Below are 24609 nucleotides of genomic sequence, written 5' to 3'. Positions count from 1 at the left end.
TGCTAACACTTTCCCATCACAAATTAACATGCACAAGCAAATCTCTGACTTAAGTATAATTTTTAAAAATGTGCATTTAAACTAAATGAGTTATTCACATAGCTCCCTCACCTTGAAAAATACAAGGGAGAAAGGAAGGAAGGAGTTTCAGCAGTTAATCCAAAAAACAAGCGTAATAGTTTTACAACTGTTGGAAATCCATGGAAAAAAATTTAGGGCAAAAAGAAAGAAAATAGTTTCAAGATTGAGTGCCAAAGGTATCAAATTACAGACCTGCTTATTATAATAGTTATACTCAAAATGAGAGTGCAACAGAGAAGGAAGTGAGTTTCACCACCTAGTCAGACCATCTCCTTTTACCATCTGATTGAACGATGATGCAGCTGAGACCCTGACAAGTTAAATAATTTTAACCATCATTACTTTGATTCAAAGTGTGGCTCGTGGACCAGCAGCATGAGCTTCACCTGGGAGACTGTTAGAACTGCAGAATCCCACGCCCCACCCCAGACCCACTGAATTAGAATCTGCATTTTAACAAGCTCCACCAGGGATTCACCTGCACACTGAAGTTTGAGAAAGCATTAATACTTGTAGCCTACAAACCAGTAAGTTCATAAATTAGATCATTTAAACTTCATGCTGTATTTTTCTGTAAACTGTATACTGATTTTTAGATTTGTTAAAAAAAAAAATTTAAATCCTTCGGCTCTGAATAATCTACCTATGAGTTTTATACTCGGGTTAAACTTTAGGGAATGGCTTCTGGAAGCCCTGATTGAGCCACATACATAATATAACGATGCTATTGAGATGACGGCTCTGCTACAACTTTCTCACGTATAACACTGCAAGAATAACAGCGCCCAAACTCAGAGGGTTACTGAGAAAATTAAATTAAGACATGGAAAGTCTTTATAATAATGCTTGACACAGAGTAAGGCTGAAGTAAGTATTAACTACTAACTACAAGTATTATCATCTTGGATAGAGTGTAGTATCATAGGTTTGCAGCCACTACCCATCCATTCTCATCTACTCCTGTTGCAGTGATAAGTATTTGAGACTCCATTCAGGATTAGAAATATTATAGTCTGTGGCCTCAGAAGAGAGCCAGTAAAACCCTTCAACTGGCAAAAAAGATAACAGCCAACATTGCTGAATTATTTCATCCAATGAGGGCTGACCTTGTAAGCCACCATGGATAGACACAGAATTAGTAAGTTCTAATAAAATCTGTAAGTAAAATGTACAATGTTGAGTAATTTTCAATAAGTATCACTCTGTGTAGGACTAAATATTGAATTCATAATTTTAGACTGTTTAAAAAACAAAGTATAAATTAAAGTTTTATTATTGAATATTCAGTTCAATGCACTGAAACAGCAAATTTTGCTTCAGGGGAGTTGGCAGGAGTATATGCAACAAAGACCCAAACACTCAGAACGAATACAGCATGGGAAGCTGCAGTGGTGGACAGAACAAGTTATCACTTGCATAACAGACCAACCATATTGTTGACCCACTTATCTCAAGCACAGATCCAGGTTGGTTAAAGAAAGCCGTGGTAGGCAAAGCACTTAATTCAAAATATGTAAAAGGAAAATCAAAAATTAAAATCACATTTTAACTTGAGTTTCTTACTGACTAGATTTAAACAACGGGTTTCAAGGTATGCAGGAAAAGAGTCACACAGGTGAGGACTCAGGGTCCCATCAATCAGAGACTGTTGCTAGCACCCAGGAGAGTGCCCCACAGCTGGACAGAAAGATGTACAGGACAGGATGTGGAGGCCGCACGGAGAAAGACACCACAGAAGCCAACACAGCCTAGAGCATCACTTAGGAGGGGCTAAAAGGAGACCAAGGAAGAGAAATTTCAGCTTCTTGCACAACAGGATTCCCAAATGGCTTCCAGAGTTTCCTGGCCAGGGGATCCACAAGTTCATAGCTGCCAGCAGGCCTTTTCCCCATTTGCTCGCCCCACCTCTGAGATTGCAGAGAATTACAATCATTTTAAGTATTTTTCTCAAGGCAGGTCAACTGCAGTGATAAAACAAGTTTTCTGTCAACACAGTCCCCTCTTATATATGTAAATATGACTACTCTACATAAATAGTTAAAAATGGCTAACACTTTAATACTATCCTTATTTTTTATCCCTAAAGACAAACCACTCTATTATATCTGAAGGCAAGCAATCTGTCATGACGAAATAGGATATAAAATGGCACAAGTGATAGGCTAAATAATAGCCCCCTTCCACAGATATCCATCTCTTACTCCCTGGAACCTGTGAATACGTTATCCTACATTAAGAAAGATCTTTATAGATATAATTAAGGAAGGATGTTCAGATGAGGTGATTATCCTGAATATCCTGGTGGGTTCCATGTAATCAGAAGAGTCCTTCGAAGAGGGAGGCAGAAATTCAGAGAGAGGGTGAGGTGTTTACAGAGGGAAGTGGCAGGGCTTAGGGGAAGGCAACGTGATGCTGTCATAAGCTAAGAACTGAGGACTGTCTCTAGACGGGCAAAGGCAAGGGAACAGATTCTCCCCCAGAGCCTCCAGAAGGAACCAGTCCTGCTGACACCTTTACTTTAGGCCAATCAGGCTGATTCTGGATTTCTGTCCTCCAAAAATATAAGATGATAAGCTCATGTTGTTTTAAGCTTCTAAGTTTGTGGTAATTTATTATAGCAGCCAGAAGAAACTAATACGTATTTTTGTATCTGGAAGTGAGGTATTGCTTGTAACAAATACATAAAAATGTGGAATTAGCCTTGGAATTGGTCAGTGGGTAGTAGATAACTTGGAGCACCATGATATTAAATGGCTATTTTGCCTTAAAGAGACTCTCGTAGAAATATGGATGTTACAGACTGTGACAGGCAAGGAAAAAGTGAGGAGCATGGTAGAGAAAACCTATACTGTCTGAGAATATCCAAATATTCATAAACATACTGGTGGTAGCAATACAGATGTCAAAAGCCCTGCTGGTGAGGGCTCGCAAGGAAATGAGGAACATGTTAGTAGAAGGTGGAGGAAAGGGGATCCTTGTTCATTCTTAGCGGCAGAATTAGATGAATTGGAAGTGGAAAGCAAAACTTGTAAACAATGAACTTGGATATTTAGCTGAGGAAATTTCCAAGCAAACAGTGAAAATGCTGCCTGCTTTATTCTTGCAGGAGAAAACAGACAAATTAAGAGAACTGCTATGCAAAGAGGAGCAAGATTAGATAATTTGGGAAATCCTTAGCCTATCTATACTGAAAAAGACAAAAAGTTAGGGGTTTCACTGAAAGAAAAGTGCTTTGGAGAGAAAGCCATGAGTGCAGCTATACAACCCTTTGTTAATGCCTCAGAAGTTTTGAAGGATCAGGGTATTTAGTCACACAGAGGGCTCTTTGAAGAAATTAAGCATATGAGTCAAGGATCCCCTCAGGTGTCTCAGCAGAAGCCAGAAATAGCAATGAATTATTTAAGAAAGATCTGCAGAGGAGCCTCTTGTGTAATGGAATGAATCCCTATGATATACATGGGAGAGCCACAAGGTTTTTGAGAATGATTTACCATCAGGAACACTGTCAGCTGGAATTGAGAGGGACAAAAGAACAAAAAGAAAAGGAAAGAAAGAAGGCTATTTGACTCCCCAAATTCTTCAGGCAAAAGCCAGGGTAATAAAACAACTCACCTGCATATACATGTCACCCTTAATAAAAAAGGAGGTAAGGCACAGTGGCTCATCATGCCTGTAACCCTGACACTGTGGGAGGCCAAGGCAGGCAGACTGCTTGAGCCCAGGAGTTGAAGAACAGCCTGGGCAACATGGCAAGACACCTTCTCTACTAAAAACACAAAAAATTGGCTGGGTGTGGTACCATGTGCTTGTAGTACCAGCTACTCGGGAGGCTGAGATGTAAGCCTGGGAGGTAGAGGTTGCAGTGAGCCGTGATGGCACCACTGGGCTCCAGCCTGATGAAAGAGCAAGACCTGGCCTCATAAATAAATAAATGAACTTTAAAAAAGAAGGATATTTTAGAGGGTAGAAATACAGGTCAAAAGGGTGAAGCCAAGGGCCACAGAGAATTATCCCCAGGCCTTGAAACCTAATGGCTGAATTTTGAAATAGCTTGGAACCAGTGATTCTTTTTCTTCTCCTTTCATTTTCTCCCTTTTTGAATGGAAATGTCTACAACTATTCTCCAATGCCTATCCTACTCATTGTATTTTGGGAGTAGGTACCTCGCTTCAGGTGCAAAGGTGGGGAGGAATTTTGCCCCAGGATGAATCATACCCAGAGTGTCACATAAACCAGCTTTAGATAATTAAATGATGAAATGGGACTTAGGGGCTGATGATATTTAGATGACATTTTGGATTTTGAGTTGATTTTGCAATGGGGTCAGAGTTTGTGGGACCTTGGGATAGGCTGAATGTATTTTACAAAAGACAGATGTGAATCTTTAGGGGTCAAAGGGAAGACTGTGGTAGACTGAAAAATGCCCCCAACCCTACCCAAAGATATCTATGTCCTAATCCCTGTAACCTAGAAATACATTACCTTATATTCAACAGGAAATTTACATTTCCTTTTGTATTAGAGAATTAATTTGTATTAAAGTATTAAAGGATTACTTTACAAGAAGTATTTTGAGATGGGAAGATTATCCTGAATTACCCAGCAAGGCTTGATACAATCATAAGGGTCCTTATAAGAAAGAAGCAAAGGTCAAAGAGAAGGCAATGTGACAAAAGATGAAGGAGAGAGAAAAGGCAACATGATGCATGGCTGTGATCGAAGGACTGAGGATGGCCTTTAAAAGCCGGAAAAGGTGACAGTTCGCAAGGACAGAAAACCAAACACCGCATGTTCTCACTCATAGGTGGGAACTGAACAATGAGAACACCTGGACACAGGGCGGGGAACATCACACACCAGGGTCTGTCGTGGAGTGGGGGGAAGAGGGAGGGATAACATTAGGAGAAATACCTAATGTAAATGACGAGTTAATGGGTGCAGCAAACCAACATGGCACATGTATACATATGTAACAAACCTGCACGTTGTGCACATGTACCCTAGAACTTAAAGTATAATTAAAAAAAAAAGAAAAGCCAGAAAAGTCAAGACGGTGGATTCCCCCAAGAGCCTACAGAAGAAGCCAGCCCTGCTGACACCTTAACTTTAGCCCAGTTGGGTGGATTTTGGTTTTCTGACCTCTAGAACTGTAAAATAATAAATACATGTTGTTTTAAGCTACTAGATTTGTGGTAACTGGTTACCTAAGCAACAGGAAACTAACAAGAATAGATACTAATTATAAGTGAATACTTAGGTAATAGTATGATCTATAATCTATACTTTACAAAGTATTTTATGAACATATACTAAATATGAATATACAAATCCTAACTGCCCCATTAGAAATTCTTAAGTTTGTTACACAAAGACAACTATAAAAATTATATATTAGTGCAGGTATGCTTATATTGGCTTTCAAATTTGAAGGCAGAAAGGAGAAAAAAATGACATTTAGTGCAAGAGATCAAGAGTCTATTTCTGACTATGTGTCTCATAAAAAAAGATTGTTGTAAGTACACTTAAAAATGAATTTAAGCCACTTAATTATGGTGGCAACTGTGTTCTTCATCTTTATTTGTCACACCATGGTGTTGAGCACACACCATTCTACACAATGTTGGTGTTCTCTAAATGTTTGCTGATTAAATAACTGACAATATATTAAAAAGAGAATGAGAAAAAGTTACAGCCTTAGCCAGGTTTTATTGTAAATTAGATACAGCTTTATTTCAAATTAGTCTACAAGGAAATTGATGCTAAAATAAAACAGATAATTATTCAAGTAGAAGTTTTTAAAAGTCCTCATAAGGTAAAACCAAAAATATATGCATATATACATATATACATAGAAAGGTTCAAGATGCAGATGGGCACACACAAAATCAGTGTGCTTCACTGTAACAATAACAAAATACATTCATAAAAATCATACCTGTCCTTAAAGTTGATGATATGGTTTGGCTGTGTCCCCACCCAAATCTCAACTTCAACTGTATCTCCCAGAATTCCCACATGTTGTGGGAGCAACTCAGGTGGAGGTAATGGAATCACAGGGGCAGGTCTTTCCTGTGCTATTCTCATGATAGTGATTAAGTCTCACAAGATCTGATGGGTTTATCAGGGGTTTCTGCTTTTGCTTCTTCCTCATTTTCTCTTGCTGCTGCCATGTAAGAAGTGCCTTTCGCCCACCGCCATGATTCTGAGGCCTCCCCAGCCATGTGGAACTGTAAGTCCAATTAAACCTCTTTTTCTTCCCAGTCTCGGGTATATCTTTATCAGCAGCATGAAAATGGACTAATACAGTTGAAAAGCTCTGTACACAAATATAAATAAGTATAACTCCAGAGAGAGATGAGCCCTTCTAGGGTAGACAGACACTGATGGCTGCTTTCACCACTGGGGCATGAGTAGGCAGAAGAGCTAGCCTGCTACTGGCAAAGACATTTTGTTGGAATAAGAAGAAATGAGCCACACTTGCGTCAGCCAAGCATGGGCTGGCATGGCAGACTGGAAAATGGAGAAACAGAGCTAACCCTCACTGCCAGCCAATTCTCCTTCATAATATTTCTGCTTACAAACGCTGGTGGTGGAAGAAGCTGGTAAGTGGATGGAAAGCAGAAAGAGATCCTGTGATCTCACATGGTTAGATCCCAAACTATGCTGCAGGGCTAGATCTCACCATCAAGAGGAAAGCAGATGTGAAATTCAACTCAACTCCTGATTAGAACAAAAAGATCTGGCCTAGTCACCTTAGCAGCCAGAAGGTAGAAAGCATAAGACTTTCTGGGGATAAATTTTATCTACCTCAGTCTTTGTCCATTCAAACACAATTAAAAAAAAAAAAAAAGACAAGTGAAGCAGCAGGAAATATGTAAGCCATGATTAGGAAGGGAAAACAACCACAACAAAAGAACACTAGATAATCAAATGGTTGGAATTAACAGACAAGTACTTTAAAATAACCATTATGAGGCCGGGCGCAGTGGTTCATACCTGTAATCCCAGCACTTCGGGAGGCCAAGATGGGCAGATCACCTGAGGTCAGGAGTTTGAGACCAGCCTGGCCAACATGGTGAAACCCTGTATCTACTAAAAATACAAAAGTTAGCCAGGCATGGCAGTGTATGCCTGTAATCCCAGCTACTCGGGAGGCTGAGGTGGGAGAATTGCTTGAATCCAGGAGGCAGAGGTTGCAGTGAGCTGAGATCACGCCATTGCACTCCAGACTGGGGAACAGAGCAAGTCTCCGTCTCAAAATAAATAAAATAAAATAAAATAAAATAACCATTATGAATATGTGAAAGAATTTAAGGAAGAATGGATGAAATGGATGAAAAAATCAAGCATTTCAGTAGATAAATGAAAACTCTAAAAAGGAAGCAAATGCAAATTCTAGAATTGATAAATACAGTTATCTGGGGAATGATTAATTCACTGGATGGGCTTAATGGTTACTTGGACAAAACAGGAAAAAAAAAAAAGATTAGCAACCCAAAGAGAAGACAATAAAAATTATCAAAAATAAAGCACACAGGAAAAGAAAATCGTTAATTAAAAAAACCTTTCATCAGAGTTCTATGGCATAGGATCAAATGGTCTAACATATATGCAGCTTCATTCTGAAAAATGAATGGAGTAGAATTGTTGGAAAAGATACTAGATGAGGGCTGGGCTCAGTGGCTCACGCCTGTAATCCCAGCACTTCCGGAGGCCAAGGCGGGCGAATCACAAGGTCAGGAGTTTGAGACCAGCCTGGCCAACATGGTGAAACCCCGTCTCTACTAAAAATACAAAAAATTAGCTGGGCGTAGTGGTGGGCGCCTGTAATCCCAGCTGCTCAGGAGGCTGAGGCAGGAGAATTGCTTGAACCCAGGAGGCGCAGGTTGCAGTGAGCCAAGATCGCGCACTCCAGCCCAGGCGACAGAGTGAGATTCTGTCTAAAAAAAAAAAAAAAAAAGTACAAAATTGGTTCTCTGCTTAGACTAATAATATTGACAAATATCTTTTCTCTTGCATAAAATTTCTGAAGGTTTATGAACCCCTTGTGTGTTTATGGACCTCTATTTAGGAACTTCTTTTTTTTTGAGACAGAGTTTCGCTATTTTTGCCCAGGCTGGAGTGCAATGGCACGATCTCAGCCGACTGCAACCTCCGCCTCCTGGGTTCAAGTGATTCTCCTGCCTCAGTCTCCCAAGTAGCTGGGACTACAGGTGCGTGCCACCATGCCCAGCTAATTTTTGTATTTTTAGTAGAGACAGGGTTTCACCATGTTGACTAGGCTGGTCTCGAACTCTTGACCTCAGGTGATCCACCCGTCTTGGCCTCCCAAAGTGCTGAGATTAAAGGCATGAGCCACCATGCCTGGCCAGGAACTTCTTTACAAATTCACATTATTTAAAATTCATGCAGCCATAAAAAAGAATGAGTTCATGTCCTTTGCAGAAACATGGATGAAGCTGGAAACCATCATTCTCAGCAAACTAACAGAGAAACAGAAAATCAGACACCACATGTTCTCACTCATAAGTTGGAGTTGAACAATGAGAACACATGGACATAGGGAGGGGAACATCACACACCGGGGCCTGTTGGGGGGTGGCAGGCAAGGAGAGGCAGAGCATTAGGACAAATACCTAATGCATGTGGGGCTTAAAACCTAGATGACGGGTTGATAGGCGCAGCAAACCACCATGGCACACGTATACCTATGTAACAAACCTGCACGTTCTGCACATGTATCCCAGAACTTAAAGTAAAATGAAAATAAAATAAAATAAATAAAATAAAATTCAATGGCTTTCAAGTACATGATCCTGTCGATCCTTGACAGCCATTTTTATTATTATCTATTCAGTTCTTGCAAGTCATCTTACCTGAAACTTCACCTTCTGATTAATGTTGGATACACAGAACTGCTTCAGGAAGCGCTCGTCCTCACACCAGAAGAGACGGATATCAGGGATGTCGTAGAGGATCATGGCTAGCCTTTCTAATCCTAGGCCAAAAGCCCAGCCGATTCGGTCTTGAGCACCAGCTATGATTAGGAAACAAAATAGTTGTTTTTAAAAAGTATCAAGATTGGATAGGTTCATACCACTCCCTGACAGTTATCAGTGACACTAATCAGATGCCTACCAGCAGGCAAAGGCACTGGGCAGCCGCTACAAAGACATCCACGAGGGTGCCCAATCTTCCACGCTTTTTCATCTCCATATTCCGGACTGCCCTCATGAACGGATTCTGAAGTCATACTGTCTGGAGTACTGTCTTTCATTTCTGATTACATTCTAGGCTTTCTGAAGCACTGGCTCCTGAACTGAGTTATGATTTTTCTGTAGTCTTTGCTTGCTCTGATTCAAACATTTAGCCCACTGAATATAGGTTACAGAGTGGAAAGAAAAGACGGTCTCTGTCCTTAAGTGTAGTAGATAATGAGATACATTCAAAACATGCCATAGTGGCCATAACATGTTTAGAACGAACTTACATGAAGAAAGTACATACGTCATGCCTTTAAGAACCTCAGTTTTATTAAACACCATAATGCTTATTCTTACCAAGAACCACTTCAGCATTGCAGAGAACACAAGCAGGCCCAGACGAGGGGTATAACTAGCACCACCTACTCCAAAGGTACAGTGTCCTGCTCAGATTGTCAGTGCCATAAATTAGAAGGGTTTACTTCACAAACTGAGGCAGTGTAAAAGGGAAGATAGAAACTGCAGAATGAAGGCAGGCAAAGGAGCAGTTCACACTGCAGGAAAGCTTATGAAATGAGCTCATGAAAGGAATATAATTCCAACTGGACACTAACAGATGAGTAGGATCCTGTGGTAGGCTGAGATGGCCTTGGAGACTCCCACCCCGCATGCACATGCCTTGTGTAAACTCCTTCCATTGAGTATGGGTGGGATCTAGGAACACGATGGGAATTTAAGCCTGTGACTGCTTTACTTTTTATCTAGGACTCCATCTTGGCCGATTGGAGAGAGATCCCCCTCCTGGCTGTGAAGAGGCCACATGGCTCGGGCCCTTGAGAAGTCCTAAAGGAGCTCAGAGAGGGACCAGCAGCCAGGGAGAAAATGGGAACTTCACTTCTACAGTGGGACGGAACAAATTCTCCCAATAGCTGGAGTGAGCTGATGATAGCACCCAAGCTTCAGAGTACACAGCCCTGCCTCTGCCTTGATTTCAACCTGGTGAGATCCTGATCAGGGGACCCTATCAATCCATAGCCAGGCTCCTCATGCAAGGATATTATGATATAGTCAATTCGTGCTATGTTAGGCCACTAAGTGTAATTTGTTACCCAGAAAAAAAAAAAAAAGCAAACAAACAAACATAACTAATCCAGATTCAAAATGTAGAGAAAAGTGATAGGAAATTCCAGACTGAAGGAGTTTCTTCAATAGCAAAGGGACAGGATGCAGCACGGGAAGGCTGAGGAGTGGATTCTGGAGATACAGGCAGGACTTGTCTCAACGAGCCACAAGAAACATTTTGTTCTCATTTCTACTTTGATTTAATGTTTTCCTAAAACATAAAAAACTTGGCCGGGAGCGGTGGCTCACGCCTGTAATCCCAGCACTTTGGGAGGACAAGGCTGGCGGATCACGAGGTCAGGAGTTCAAGACCAGCCTGGCCAACAGTGAAACCCCGTCTCTACCAAAAGTACAAAATTTAGCCAGGCATGGTGGCGTGTGCCTGTAATCCCAGCTACTCGGGAGGCTGAGGCAAGAAAACTGCTTGAACCTGGGAGGTGGAGGTTGCAGTAAGCTGAAATTGTGCCATGGCACTCCAGCTTGGTCCACAGAGCGAGAAAAAAAAAAAAAAAAAAAAAAACCACCACCAACAACAGAAACCCTTACAATTGTTTCACAAATCCCCATTTGCTCTAGCTGAACCGGAACGTTCATGGAGCTTCAGGATTAGGTGTGCAAAGTCCACGAAGGAAAAGGCTTCATTGTAAGTGAAACACCAGCACCTGCGGTTATCACTTGGCATCAAGGCAATCATCAAGACAAATGGGAACACAGGCTATAAGCTACAGACAGATGGAGAGGCACTGGTCATTAGCAAAGAACTTTTTAAACATTTCCAGCACATCACAGGCTGATAATTTGGTCACATATAAAATTATGCACATGACATTCCACTCAACAACAACATAATTGACATTCTTTTCAAGTGTACATGGGTCATCCACCACCACAGACCATATTCTGGAACACAAAATACATTTCAAATATTTAAAAGGATTGAAATTGTACAAAAAAAGTTCTATGTCCAAATGCAAATAAATCAGAAATCAACAGAAAAATATCTGAAAAATCTCCCAAATATTGGGAAATTAAACAACATACTTCTCTAAGTAACACATGAACCAAAGAAGTCATCACAAGGGAAATCAGAAAATATATTTAAATGAATAAAAATTAAGATATGACACATTGAAACTAGAACTCGTAAATTATTGGGTGGGAATGATAAAACCACTTTGGTAGTTTCAAAAACAGTTTGGTAGTTTTTTACAATAAACCAATATTTCTCAACTGGGGGCCATTTTAGCCACCAGGGGACATTTAGTAAGGTCTGAAGACATTTTTGGTGATCAAAACTGGGAGTGGGGAGCATCCTGACATCTAGTGGGTAGAGGCCAAAGATGTTGCTAAAGATCCCATAATGGACGGAATGGTTTCCCACAACAAAGAATTATCCAACCCAAAACATGAAACAGAGAAACCCTGAATTAAACAGACACTTAGCATATGACAGAGCAATTCCATTCCTAAGTATTTACCTAAGATATGGAAACATGTGCACTGGAAGTCCAATGCAGCTTAATTCAGAATAGCTCAACCCCGAAATACCCAAAATGTCCATCAGCCAGTGAATGGAGAAATTGTGGTATATCCATATAGTAGAATTGTCAAAGGCATCTGAACCAGAGTGACTCCATCTTGAGTAGGGGCTGGGTAAAATAAGGATGAGACCTGCTGGGCTGCATTCCCAGGAGGTGAGGCATTCTGAGTCATAGGATGAGATAGGAGGTCAGCAGGGGTGGTATCACAAGATACAGGTCACAAAAACCCTGCTGAGAAAACAGGATATGGTAAAGAAGCAGGCCAAAACCCACCAAATCCAAGATGGCGACAAAAGCGGCCTGTGGTCCTCCTCATTGCTGGTTATATGCTAATTTTAATGCATCAGCATGCTAAAAGACATGCCCACCAGCACAATGACAGTTTACAAATGCCATGGCAATGTCTGGAAACTACCCTATATACTCTAAAAGGGGGAGGAACCCTCACTTCTGGGAATTGCCTGCCCCTTTCCTGGAAAACTCATGAATAATCCACCTCTTGTTTAGCATATAATCAAGAGATAACCCTAAGTATTATGCAGTGGAACAGCCCATGCCACTGCTCTGTCTATGGAGTAGCCATTCTTTTGTTTCTTTACTTTCTTAATAAACTTGCTTTCACTTTACACTGCGGACTTGCCCGGAATTCTTTTTCACACGAGATCCAAGAACATCTCTTGGGGTGTGGATCAGGACCCTTTTCTGATAGCAGAATATGACCTAGTAATAAAAATAACTTATTCCTATACAGAACAAAATACATGAATCTCAAAAGAATTATGTTTAACAAAAAGAGATTAGTCACTAAAGATTATCTACAATATGAATTCAATTCTCATGACATTCTAGACAAGGCGAAACTATAGAGACAGATAACAGATTGGTAGGACATAAGAGAACTTTTCCAGGAGATGGAAATTTTCTCTATCTTGATTGTGGGGTGTTTACATGACTGTATATATCCTTCAAAACTCATCTAGCTATGTTTTAAAAGTATGAATTCTGTTGTGTGTAATACTACTTCAACAAACTGGCGTTTCAAACATACTACACTTGAATGACACGGCAGTACCAAGTCAAATTGCTATAAGTTTCTCAACGCTTACTCTCAGCCTCTGTGGTTATCTCCTTGTGAACTGCAAACTGATAGTTTGTGGATCAGCACCATTCTGAGCACCACACTTTGAGGTGTACTGATTTAAATGATATAGAACATGCCTATATAGCTTATATATATATTTAAACCCACAAAGTTAAGGCGTTCCATAGCAAACGCTTACATATTCTAAGTGCTGATCCATAGACCCCCTAGGAATCTGCAGACTGCAAGCTGAGAATTACGACTGGGAAAGAAAATATAACCCCTAACAACAGCACCAAAGGCCCCTCACACCTGGTGCTGGGCCCACCACCTCAGATTATCCACAGTTCTCTAAACATCATATGTCCTTGTCATAATATAGCGGATCTTCCTAACACCTGCCCCTCTCCTAACGTAACCTCTCATGGTCCTCTAAAACTTCATTGAAGTATTCTGACTGTGAGATTCTTCCTCTGACCCTGAAGCATGAAGTTTACCTTCATTTCCCCGTGACAAACACGCTGTACATATTTCTATTAGCAACTATCACATTTACAAGTTTCTCTCCCCATCTAAACCTGAGAGTTCTGAGAAAACAGTCCCTACACAATGTCATACACAGTATTGACTACTCCATAAACGAGTTTTAGACACATATCTGTGCTAATGAGAAGAACATGTGCTTCCCATACAGTGGATTCTTTGAGTCATTCTCACAGCACAAAGCTGAAGCTACGACAGTGCGAATGAGTGATGTCTCAGAGAAAAACAAAAAAGGGCTGGTGTTCTGAAAAGCAAAGTTTACACAATGTTCACAAGTAAGGGTTGGGAGGCTAAAGGCGTACGGAAGAAGAAAAAAGCACTAAATGCGTCATTCATTGCTTGCTAGACACTGGATACCAGTTTCACAGATGAGAAACGGAAATGATCACAAAATGCTCAGAAGTAACAGCATTGAAGGGAATAAATACCATGTAAAAGGTAAATCTACATTCTATTATGTTTGTCAAAATAGAAATATCAGAAACAATAAGAAATAAAGGTATGAGTCCAAAATCGAATTATCATAAAGTTAGGGAAAAACAGAGAAATTTCCCATTTCCTATCTTCCTCCCAGCTGAGCCAGGGAGCTGCCAAGCACGGCAGTCCTGAAGAGGCCGGACCCACGCACGCACTGCCACGCGGTACAGGTGAGAAACATGGCTCAGGTAAAGGGTGAACGAACTTCACATAAGAGGGAGCCCCATGGTTGCCACGATGATGGCAGTCTAGGCTCCACTGTAATATGTCTCAGAGTAAAGGAGGACTTGCTTTGCCAGCCTGATGTGGCCCGTCTTCTGAATGGAGCAGGGTGAGACGGAGCAGAGGGAGCACCGCCAGCTGGAAATCACATCTGCAGAACACGGCGAGGGGAGGCTGGGCTGTCCTGTGTGAGGAGGTAAGCTGCACCCTGGGAGTAATGCTGATGATGAGAATTCAGTTTTTCGCATTTGAAATGGCCACAAGAGATAGTTGCTCCTGCCATTCCATTACTGCCATACAGAATGGCTTAACATCAATGAGTCTTAAAATTAAAGTCATTAATCACATTGGCTAATATCCAAGAATTCACTGAAAAGATAAAAACAGTTACCTTCACAAATACAACTTCCAATTGCTTTTCTCAGAAGGCTCACTGCAAAGCTACACTGCTAAAAGTCAGATGTTCTAGAGCTGGTTTATTAGAAATGTAGAAATGGTTGGCCGAGTGCAGTAGCTCACGCCTGTAATCCTAGCACTTTGGGAGGCCAAGGCGGGCAGATCACGAGGTCAGGAGATTGAAACCATCCTGGCTAACATGGTGAAACCCCGTCTCTACTAAAAAAAAAAAAAAAAAATATATATATATATATATATACAAAAAAAATTAGGTGGGCATGGTGGCGGGCACCTGTAGTCCCAGCTACTTGGGAGGCTGAGGTAGGAGAATGGCGTGAACCAGGGAGGCAGAGCTTGCAGTGAGCCAAGATCGCGCCACTGCACTCCAGTCTGGGCCACAGAGCGAGACTCTCTCAAAAAAAAAAAAAGAAACGTTCACTGGCCTAAGTGGATGATTGGCAGGACCACACTGAAAGGTTGATGGGGGAAAGGAAGGCTGATGGTTGTGCTGGGGATATGCGTGACTCCAGGGCCTCAGTCCCATGTGGCTGTCAATAGGGACACCCTCTTCTAAAGAGAGGAGACTGGCTCTACCTGAGAGGACCCAGTGCTGAGGTGAGTGAGGGGGTCATTCCCGCGGGCACATAAAATCCCACCACCTGTGTGTCAAAGCTTATGGACCAGACCCTCATGGGGAACAGAGAGCAACTGGACTTCAGCTGCCTACCACTGCCTACAATCTTTCATTCGCATAATCATCCTAATAAAAAGTTTGCCTGTGACAATCAATTTTCATGGAGGGTTGCAAGAAAGGATACGGTGTCCATTTGCTGAGTTGCATCAAATTTTACCTTTAAAACATTTTGTTTTGGTTCCCTTTCGATTTATTTCTTCTGAATCGCACCCCTGCATTGTGTCATTGGCCTATTCCATCAGTAAGACAATACTGGCGACTCCTGTGAAGGGCGTGACCACTCTATCATGTAGTTTTCTGTAGGAGGCTTCAGGAAATAAATTGATCTTAGATTTAAGAAAATGACTTCGGATCTTGGGAACAGAAAAGGCTTCCTTTTCTTGACAACTGGATTTTTTTAATTTTAAGAATGCCATGTGCTACATGATCGGTCAAAATTCACTTTTTACTTTGGCCCCATGGGAGCTTAGAGGCAAACTTGGAGGCCACCTCTACAACTGCACAAGTGTTCAGGGTACATTCTCTTTGTGACTCTTGCTGCAGTTTTATTTTCTTATCCGCATTTCCTCTTTGCCCTGATTATCTCAACTATTTATTTTATCCTCGGGTATGTACTTTAATAAGGCACTTCAAATTCCTTATGGAAGAAAGTGAGTCATAAATACATAGACACTTAAAGGTATTGTCAACCAAGGTAGGTATAATTTTCAGGTCTTTGGCACTCCTCAGCTGTAATTTGTTGCCAAGTACCCAGGTCTGACAGGGTTTTAAGGCAGTATTTTTTTTTTTTTTTTCTGCCTCATTCCAAAACTAGTGAGTTCCAGTAAACTAGAGTCACCAGAGTACAGAACTCACTGTGGAGGAATGTTCCCAATTAGACAGAATATGCAGGATTGGAAGCAGTTAGGCATTTTGACTAATGAAAGTCTGTACAGTATTGAGCATCCCATGCAGGAACATTTTTTGTATTTATAAATGTTGAAAATCTTCCTAAGAGGGCGAGCCTATGCACAGAAGCAAAAGATGTAAGAGAAGAATCCAGAGAAGGGAAACTTTAAAAAAAAAAGGAGAGGAGAAAGTGGAGGAGGAGGAGAATGGCAATAGAAAAGAGGACACTGAGAAGTTATCAGTGTGGAAGGAGAGTAACAAAATTTATCTTAGAACTTGAAAGATTCTAGTCCCACAGGGCGACCCTTCTAAGCAGCAGCTGGCTCTACAAGCTCTGCCTCTACAGCGGCAGAGAGGGAAGCATTTGCAAAGGAGAGCCCAAAGCACAGTGGTTCTGCACGTGGCCTCTTGTCTGCATCTCCAACTCGAGAGGAAGCCCGGGACATCTCCAACCCGAGAGGAGGCCCGGGACATCTCCAGCTCGAGAGGAAGCCCGGGACATCTCCAGCTCGAGAGGAGGCCCGGGACATCTCCAACCCGAGAGGAAGCCCGGGACATCTCCAACCCGAGAGGAAGCCCGGGACATCTCCAACCCGAGAGGAGGCCCGGGACATCTCCAACCCGAGAGGAGGCCCGGGACATCTCCAACCCGAGAGGAAGCCCGGGACATCTCCAGCCCGAGAGGAGGCCCGGGACATCTCCAGCCCGAGAGGAGGCCCGGGACATCTCCAGCCCGAGAGGAAGCCCGGGACATCTCCAGCTCGAGAGGAGGCCCGGGACATCTCCAACCCGAGAGGAGGCCCGGGACATCTCCAACAGGAGCGAAGCTCTGTGTAGGTTCTGGGGTGGAGAGGGAGCAAAGAGCACTGTGGCAAGACTAAAAATAAATGTTATTGCTCAATGCCATCCCTTCAAAGGCACAGGACGTCTGTGCTGTCTGTGGAAGGCACTGGGGAAGGGGTAGGGATACTTCTCAAACCTCTATCCCCAGAGTCCTTAGTCCTGTACAGCATCATGCAGGAAAAGTACACTTCAAAACTGGAGAAAGAGCTGAGAATGGCCAGGTGTGGAATATGAAACTGGGGTCTATATGCAAGCAGCAGTGTACTTGGGTTGTATCAAGGCAAGTGCAGCCTGTATGCCTTCAGCTCAGGGTGTGTGATGATCCTGAGCCACAGAAAAAAAGGGTACCTTTATACCATTATACTTTCATCAGTCAATGCTAGAAGGTGAGTAATTGTGGGGGGAAATTAAGTTTCAAACAGTGTCTGAAATGTACATGATTATCTCTCAACTTCCAACAAAATTAGCTTTTCAGACTAATCCTTTCTGAAGATTTAGAACAAGTTGTAAGGCAAGTGGTGTTTAAGTGAAGCCAGATGTAACTTCTTGTGCCTATTCAAAGAAGCTTCTACAGTGAGAAGATCTTTCTCATTCTCTCCTGAGAAACCTGGAAAGACAAGTACTCTTTTATCTATAATTCTAATCAATGACCTATTTAACCTTTTGGAGACAGAGTAAAATCCTTACTTGAGAACATAATTTACACCAGGCTACATGGTCACCAGGCTACATTGGTCAGGTCCAAACACATCAATCTTTCAGAGATGAAATATAATATTTATTTTGATTTTCACTGTACTTGTGGCTATGAATGAGAATGTAAAGGGATTAGAGTATCAACATATTAATATTCTGCATTCTTGACCTCCTTATAGGGTTCTGCCTTTTTATCTTCACCATACTAATAAGTGGCAGAGCTTATTTTTGACTTACTTATAAAAAAGGAAGGACATTCCCAGCAGACACTCCTATTTTTTCAGAACTTATAACATGAGAATGAAGAAAGATGAATTAAAACCAAAGAGATAAATTAAAATTAAGGAGATAAATCAGGCCAGGCACGGTGGCTCACGCCTGTATTCCCAGCACTTTGGGAGGCCGAGGTGGGCAGATCATGAGGTCAGGCGATCGACAGTGAAACTCCATCTCTACTAAAAATACAAAAAATTAGCCAGGCATGGCGGGAGCCTGTAGTCCCAGCTACTCGGGAGGCTGAGGCAGGAGAATGGCGAGAACCCGGAAGGTGGAGCTTGCAGTGAGCCAAGATCGCGCCACTGTGCTCCAGCCTGGGCGACAGAGTGAGACCCCGTCTCAAAAAAAAAAAAAAAAAAGAGATAAATTAAAACTAGAGGTTTAAAGTAAAGATAGTTTCACAGGGGCTCACTACAAGAAAGCCACATACCAATATCTCTTATGAACACAGATGTAAACTCCTCAAGAAATTACCAGCAAACCAAATTTAGTAGCACATTAAAAGGATCATATACAATGATCAAATGGATTTACCCCAGGAGTGCAAGCAAGCATGGCTCAAAATATAAAAATCAATCAATGTAATATACCGTAACAATAGGATAAAAGAAATAAAACCCACATAACCACATCAATTGATACAGTGAATGCATCTGACAAAATCCAACACCCTTTCATGATAAAAATATTCAATAAACCAGGAATACAAGGGAATGCCCTCAACAAAATAAAGGCAATGTGTGAGAAACCCACAGCCAACATCATACTCAATGGTGAAAGTTGAAAACTTTTCACTCATTCCACTTAGATAAATTTCACTTAGATCGGGAACAAGACAAAGATGCTCACAGTCACCGCTACTAGTCAGTATAGCACTAAAAGTTGTAACCAGAGAAATTAGGCAAGAAAAAGAAATAAAAGACATCCCAACTGAAAAAGAAGAAGTAAAATTATCTCTATTTGCAGATGACATAATTTTATATGTAGAAAGCCCTGAAGAATCCACACACAAAAAGCTGTCTAAACTAATAGACAAATTCAGTAAAGTTGCATGATACAAAATCGACACATAAAAATGTTGCACATATTTACATTTCTATACACTAACAATGAACAATCTGAAAAGGAAATTAAGAAAACAATTGCATTTACAAAAGCATCAAAAATAAAGTACTTTGAAATAAATGGAACAATAGGCAAAATATTTGTACCTTGAAAACTATAAAATGTTACTGACAGAATTTTAGGAAGATAGACAAATGGCCAATAAGCTCATGAAAAGATACTCAACATTATTGGTCATCAGGGAAATATAAATACAAACCACAGTGAGATACCACTTCACATCTACTAGGGTGGTTATAATAATGAAAATAATCATAAAAAGTGTTGAGAAGGATGTGGAGAAACTGAAACCCTGTGCATTGCTGTTGAGAATGTAAAGTAGTGTGGCTGCTGTGGAAAGCAGTTTGGCAGTTTCTCAGAAAGTTAAACACGAATTTGACCATATCACCCAGCAATTCTCTCTCTCAGTCTCTGTCTGTGTGTGTCTGTGTGTGCATGCAAGTGTGTATGCGTGCGTGTGTGTGCGTGCATGTGTGTGTATACATATGTGTGTCTCTATATATGTATATATGCCTCTGTGTGTGTATCTCTAAAAGAACTGAGTAAAGGAGCTCAGACACTTGCACACCGATGTTCATAACAGCATTATTCACAATAGTCCCAAGGTGGAAACAACTGAAGTGTCTGTCAACAGATGAATGGATAAACAAAATATGTTACTTACACACAATGGAATATTATTCAGCCCTAAAAAGGAATGAAGTTCTGATACATGCTGCAGCATGGATGAACCTCGAAAACAATAGGCTAAGTGAAAGAAGCCAGGCAAAAAAAATCTATGCTTTCCCTTACACGAAATGTCTTGAACAGCAAGCAGATTAGAGGTTACTAGGCACTGGAGGGAGAATGGAATGGGGAGTTAATGCTTAATGGGTACAGAGTTTCTTTTGGAAGTGATGAAAATATTTTGGAGATAGATAGTGGTGATGGTTGCTCAACACTGTAAATGTTATTAATGCCACAAATTGTACACTTAAAATGGCTTAACTGGCTAATTTTATATTATGTAACATTTTATCACAAAAAAATAAAATCTCAGAGAATGTAGATATTTAAAATTTTGAAGAAAGTTTTCATGTGTTCGTCACTTTCTGAAAGGAAAACAATATACATATATTTTTTCTCATCACCACATCTGTCTCTGAAAACACTGAGATACACTAATTGAGCCATTATACCACCAATCATTTCAATGGACTTCAGCTTTTTCTCTCATAAAATGAAGAACAGCAATGATAGGGTGTCTCAAGTTCCTCCCAGCTCTGAACAGTGTATGATTTGGCTCAGTTTAGAAATAGTTAACTAAGGTTCTATTCTAAATCTTCCTTAATGAAATACAAACTACTGCAGAAGAATTTTGCTTAACATTTCACAGCATAACAAAAGATACCTGCCAACTGCTCTCTCTCCTTTTGCCACCTGGTCCCCTTAAAGCCTTGAGACATACAGGTACATTCAATGTCACACCCCTTTTGGGGCAGTCATGTCCAGGGTAACGGTCTTCCATCTGTTCCAGGTCCCTGTTTGAACATCCCCTTCTCAGTGAGGTCTCCCAGCCATCCACTTGAAAATTGTAAACCTCTCCATCAACCTACTCTCCCAAACCCCCTCAACTCTGCCCTCTTTTCCTCAGAAAACATCTTCTAATACGCTACAGCCTTTTCATTTACTTATTGTTGACCTTCAGACTCCCCTGCTAGCCTGCAGTGCATGAGGGCAGCATCTTCACTGGTTTTCGTCACTGATCCATCTCGAGTGGCTGGAACACTGGCACATAGCAAGTGCTCAGTAAATATTTGCAAAGAAACAACAGAATACTATGGTAGGAAAGGTTTCAAGATTTTCCCACTTTTTAGTTTACTTACTTAATTTAAATGGATAGGATACTGAAGAATTTCATACTTTAAGTTTTCAATACAAGTGATGACTTTCTTTAATTTTGTATCTGTGAGAGATTTTATCTATCATATTATAAAGTGATATTTAACAGTAGTGATATTGGGGGTGCCATTTCTGAAAAGATATCTCAGAAAGGAGAGAATTGGAACACACAAAGTAACAGAAACAAGTGAATATTCTATTCATTGACCCCTACCTTGGTCACCATTCACTGAGTTCTGCTATATACAGGGCACCAGCGGGCACAGCATCGCAAGTCCCCTGAGGCCCAGGATCTTATCACCACTTCTGCTTCAACATTCTGTCTTTCTATTTTATTTTCCTCCCCAATGACTGAGCTCTGGAAATGCAAACAGCCCCTGCATCCTCAGGTTTCTCCTCATAGGTTGTTTTGTTACAAGAGACAAGTGAAATGCTTGAACTATTACATATTGAAAAAAAAAGTTTTGTATTATTGTAAGTATATTTTTCCTTCCTTGTCAAAAGGGTTGACTTCCAGGAATTCTTCAACTTAATGAACTCGCATGTTTCCAAAATAACTGCTACAAGGAACACTAAAACAACCTAGCAATTAACATTCATATTATTGTTATTATTATTACTACTACTTTTGAAACAGAGTCTCACACTGTTGCCCAGGATGCAGTGCAATGGCGCAATCTTGGCTCACTGCAACCTCTGCCTCCCAGGTTGAAGCAATTCTCCTGCCTCAGCCTCCCGAGTAGCTGGGATTACAGGTGCCCACCACCACACCCTGCTAATTTTTTGTATTTTTGGTAGAGACAGGGTTTCACTATGTTGGCCAGGCTGGTCTGGAACGCCTGACGTTGTGATCCACCTGCCTCGGCCTCCCAAAGTGCTGGGATTACAGGCATGAGCCACCGCGCCCAGCCAACATTCATGTATTACAGAACTTCACCAACGACAAAGAACTTCACCTATATTATCTTGAGTTTTATCCTCACAATGTTCCTATGGGAAATGTCAAACTGGTATCATCTATGTTGAAAAGATAAACAGTGTTTAAGCAAGATCACATAAACATTGGGACTTGAATTTATGTTTTGACTTTAAGTTTACACTCAGTAAATATTCCCCTAGATTCACGCTGAAACATTAACTGAGAACGGCTATGTTCAAGGTATTTCAAAACATCAGGAAGTGCTACTGACATCTGTGTGCTTTCTATGTTGTCATTGCTGATTTCCTGGTTGACTATAATTATTCCACGAAAGCCAGTAAAATGGTTTGTGTAGGTAGGTGCTCACATAACAGTAGATTTCTCTTCTGAATGTTGGGTTTTATCGTTCCAAAATGCCTTTCACGCTAGATTTGACTGTAATATACACACAAACCTACTGAGTGAACTGATGGGTCTAGTAGTTGGCAGTGGTACTGAATGAAGGCATCCACGTGCCTTGATTGTTAGTTACAATGATGGACATGCAGGAATAAAAGCACTGCAGTATCCTGTTGAGACACTGCACATCCAGAAGCAGGCCTAGAAAGGTCAGCACAGCTAGGTAAATTCCGATTTCTTCTCTTCCAACCATGCATGTAGTCCTTCATCCCCTGCTTTCCAGTCACGATACTTGAACTGCTTCCTCGGAGACTCGCCACCGGATGATTGACTTTCCAAGCTCTGCCCAAAGATCAATCTCCTGCCTGAAACATTTCTCCAGCTGTATATATCCTTGGCCCCAAACACTCTGTCGAAAAGTGCTTCACCTAATCCAAAGGCAGACCTCCCTTTCAAAAGAAAGCTTTTCATGGTACGGAGCGGACCGTGGCTGAGAGTCTCTGGGTCTTACAAGCAGTGTTCTTTAATACGGTCTGAGCTGGATGGCATTCTAATCAACTTATTGCAAAAAACTCTCACAACCATCTCAAAAAAACTCACTTTGGACCATCCCCTTTCCTTCCTGAGTCCTAGATTTTGGTTCTCTGGAGTTTAATAAAGAAAACTGCAGTGTCTGAAGCACGTGCTAATGAGCAGTGCATGAAGCAATTCCCAACGGTCCTGCGCAGTGAGAATCCTCCTTACATGGAATGTGTAGAAAGTGTTGGTCCCTCTTTCTCTGCAGTTTGGACAGTGATGCACCACCCCCTGCAGGGGCTTGACTCCCACTCCCCACCATTTTCCAGTGACTGGCTGAGGGGAGAGCATGGCCAATGAGATGTGAGTGATATAAAATATAAGATATACGTGAAAATCTGCTAGGATGCTCATAGGCAAGAGTTTCTTTTCAGAAAAAAAGGCCCTTCTGAACTACTTCCTTCTTTCTTCCCACATCAGATGCTATCACTCAAGAATATAATGCCTGGAGCTGCAGTAGCTAACATGTGACCAGGAGCAAAAAGCTAGAGATCAGCAGCCCTGTATTTATATTGACATTTATTAATATTTATAATCTATGTATAAATTATATATTTAATTATATATTTATACATTATATAGTTATACATAGATTGTAACTATATATCCATTGATATATAAGTATAAATATATATCTATTGATATATTTATAAATATATCTCCATTTATATATTGATATATTTAATTGTCAATATATAGTTCTATATTATACAATATATGAAATATTTATATATAAATATATAGTTATATATTTGATATTAATACAAATATATAGCTATATAGATATAGTTATTGTTATATATTTTATATTTATAAATATAAATATATCAATATATGTTTAAATATTACAATAATTTAAGTCATCTGAGAGTAGGTTACATACATCATGCTCCTTTACCACTGAATACTTCTGTGTATACTTCCCAAGAACAAAGATATTCTCTTATATATCCATAGTACAGTTATCAAATTCAGGATATTTCACATGGATGCAATAACCCCACCTTATCTGCAATCCATATTCAAATTTTGACATTTTTGCCAATCATGCCCTTGTAGCATTTTTTCCCTCCCATTAAGGATCCAGTCGAGGATCACATATTGTACTTACATATCATGTCTCTTTAGTCTTTATTAATCTAGGACCATTCCCTAGCTTTCCTTTATCTTATAAGACATTGACATTTTGGAGAATCCTGGCCGCTTGTTTTATAGAAATTTTCCTCAATTTGAGGTTACCTGATATTTCTTCATGATTGGATTCAGGTTCTGGACCCCAGCTGTAACACTACAAAAGTGCTATGATGTCCTTCTCCAGGTGACACATCTGGAGACCCCGATGCTTACTTATTCACTTCAGAGCTCCTCTAGATCATTTATTTTTTGCTGTAAAACCAACCACCCCAAAACTTAGTGGTTTAAAACAACAACTATTCACTTAGCTCAAAGTTGGCTGGCCCTTTGGACTTAGGTGGAAAGTTCTTCAGCTCTCAGCTGGGTTTACTCATGCATATGTGGCCTGCCGGAACTCACATGTCTGGTGTTGGCTGCCTGCTGGCTGGGGCACTTTGGTTCTCTTACATCATCCAACCAGCTAGCTTGGGCTTATTTATGTGGTGGTTGCAGGGTTCTAATTGCATCAAGAG

General features: G+C 40.8%; 1 protein-coding gene across 8 annotated transcripts in view; it reads right to left on the bottom strand.

Annotated features, from left to right (window-relative positions):
• Positions 1 to 24609, bottom strand: part of FARS2 (phenylalanyl-tRNA synthetase 2, mitochondrial) — a 512480-nt gene that overhangs the window by 218219 nt on the left and 269652 nt on the right. For all 8 annotated transcript variants that reach the window (XM_063605131.1, XM_003806719.6, XM_034961385.3 and 5 more), the window contains one exon: positions 8958 to 9118. In XM_063605131.1, coding sequence (XP_063461201.1) covers positions 8958 to 9118 — 161 coding nt within the window. The remainder of the gene's footprint in view (positions 1 to 8957; positions 9119 to 24609) is intronic.

The sequence above is a fragment of the Pan paniscus genome, chromosome 5 (assembly GCF_029289425.2).
Source record: "Pan paniscus chromosome 5, NHGRI_mPanPan1-v2.0_pri, whole genome shotgun sequence".
NCBI lineage: Eukaryota > Metazoa > Chordata > Mammalia > Primates > Hominidae > Pan > Pan paniscus.
This window is presented reverse-complemented; position numbering and strand designations above follow the sequence as displayed.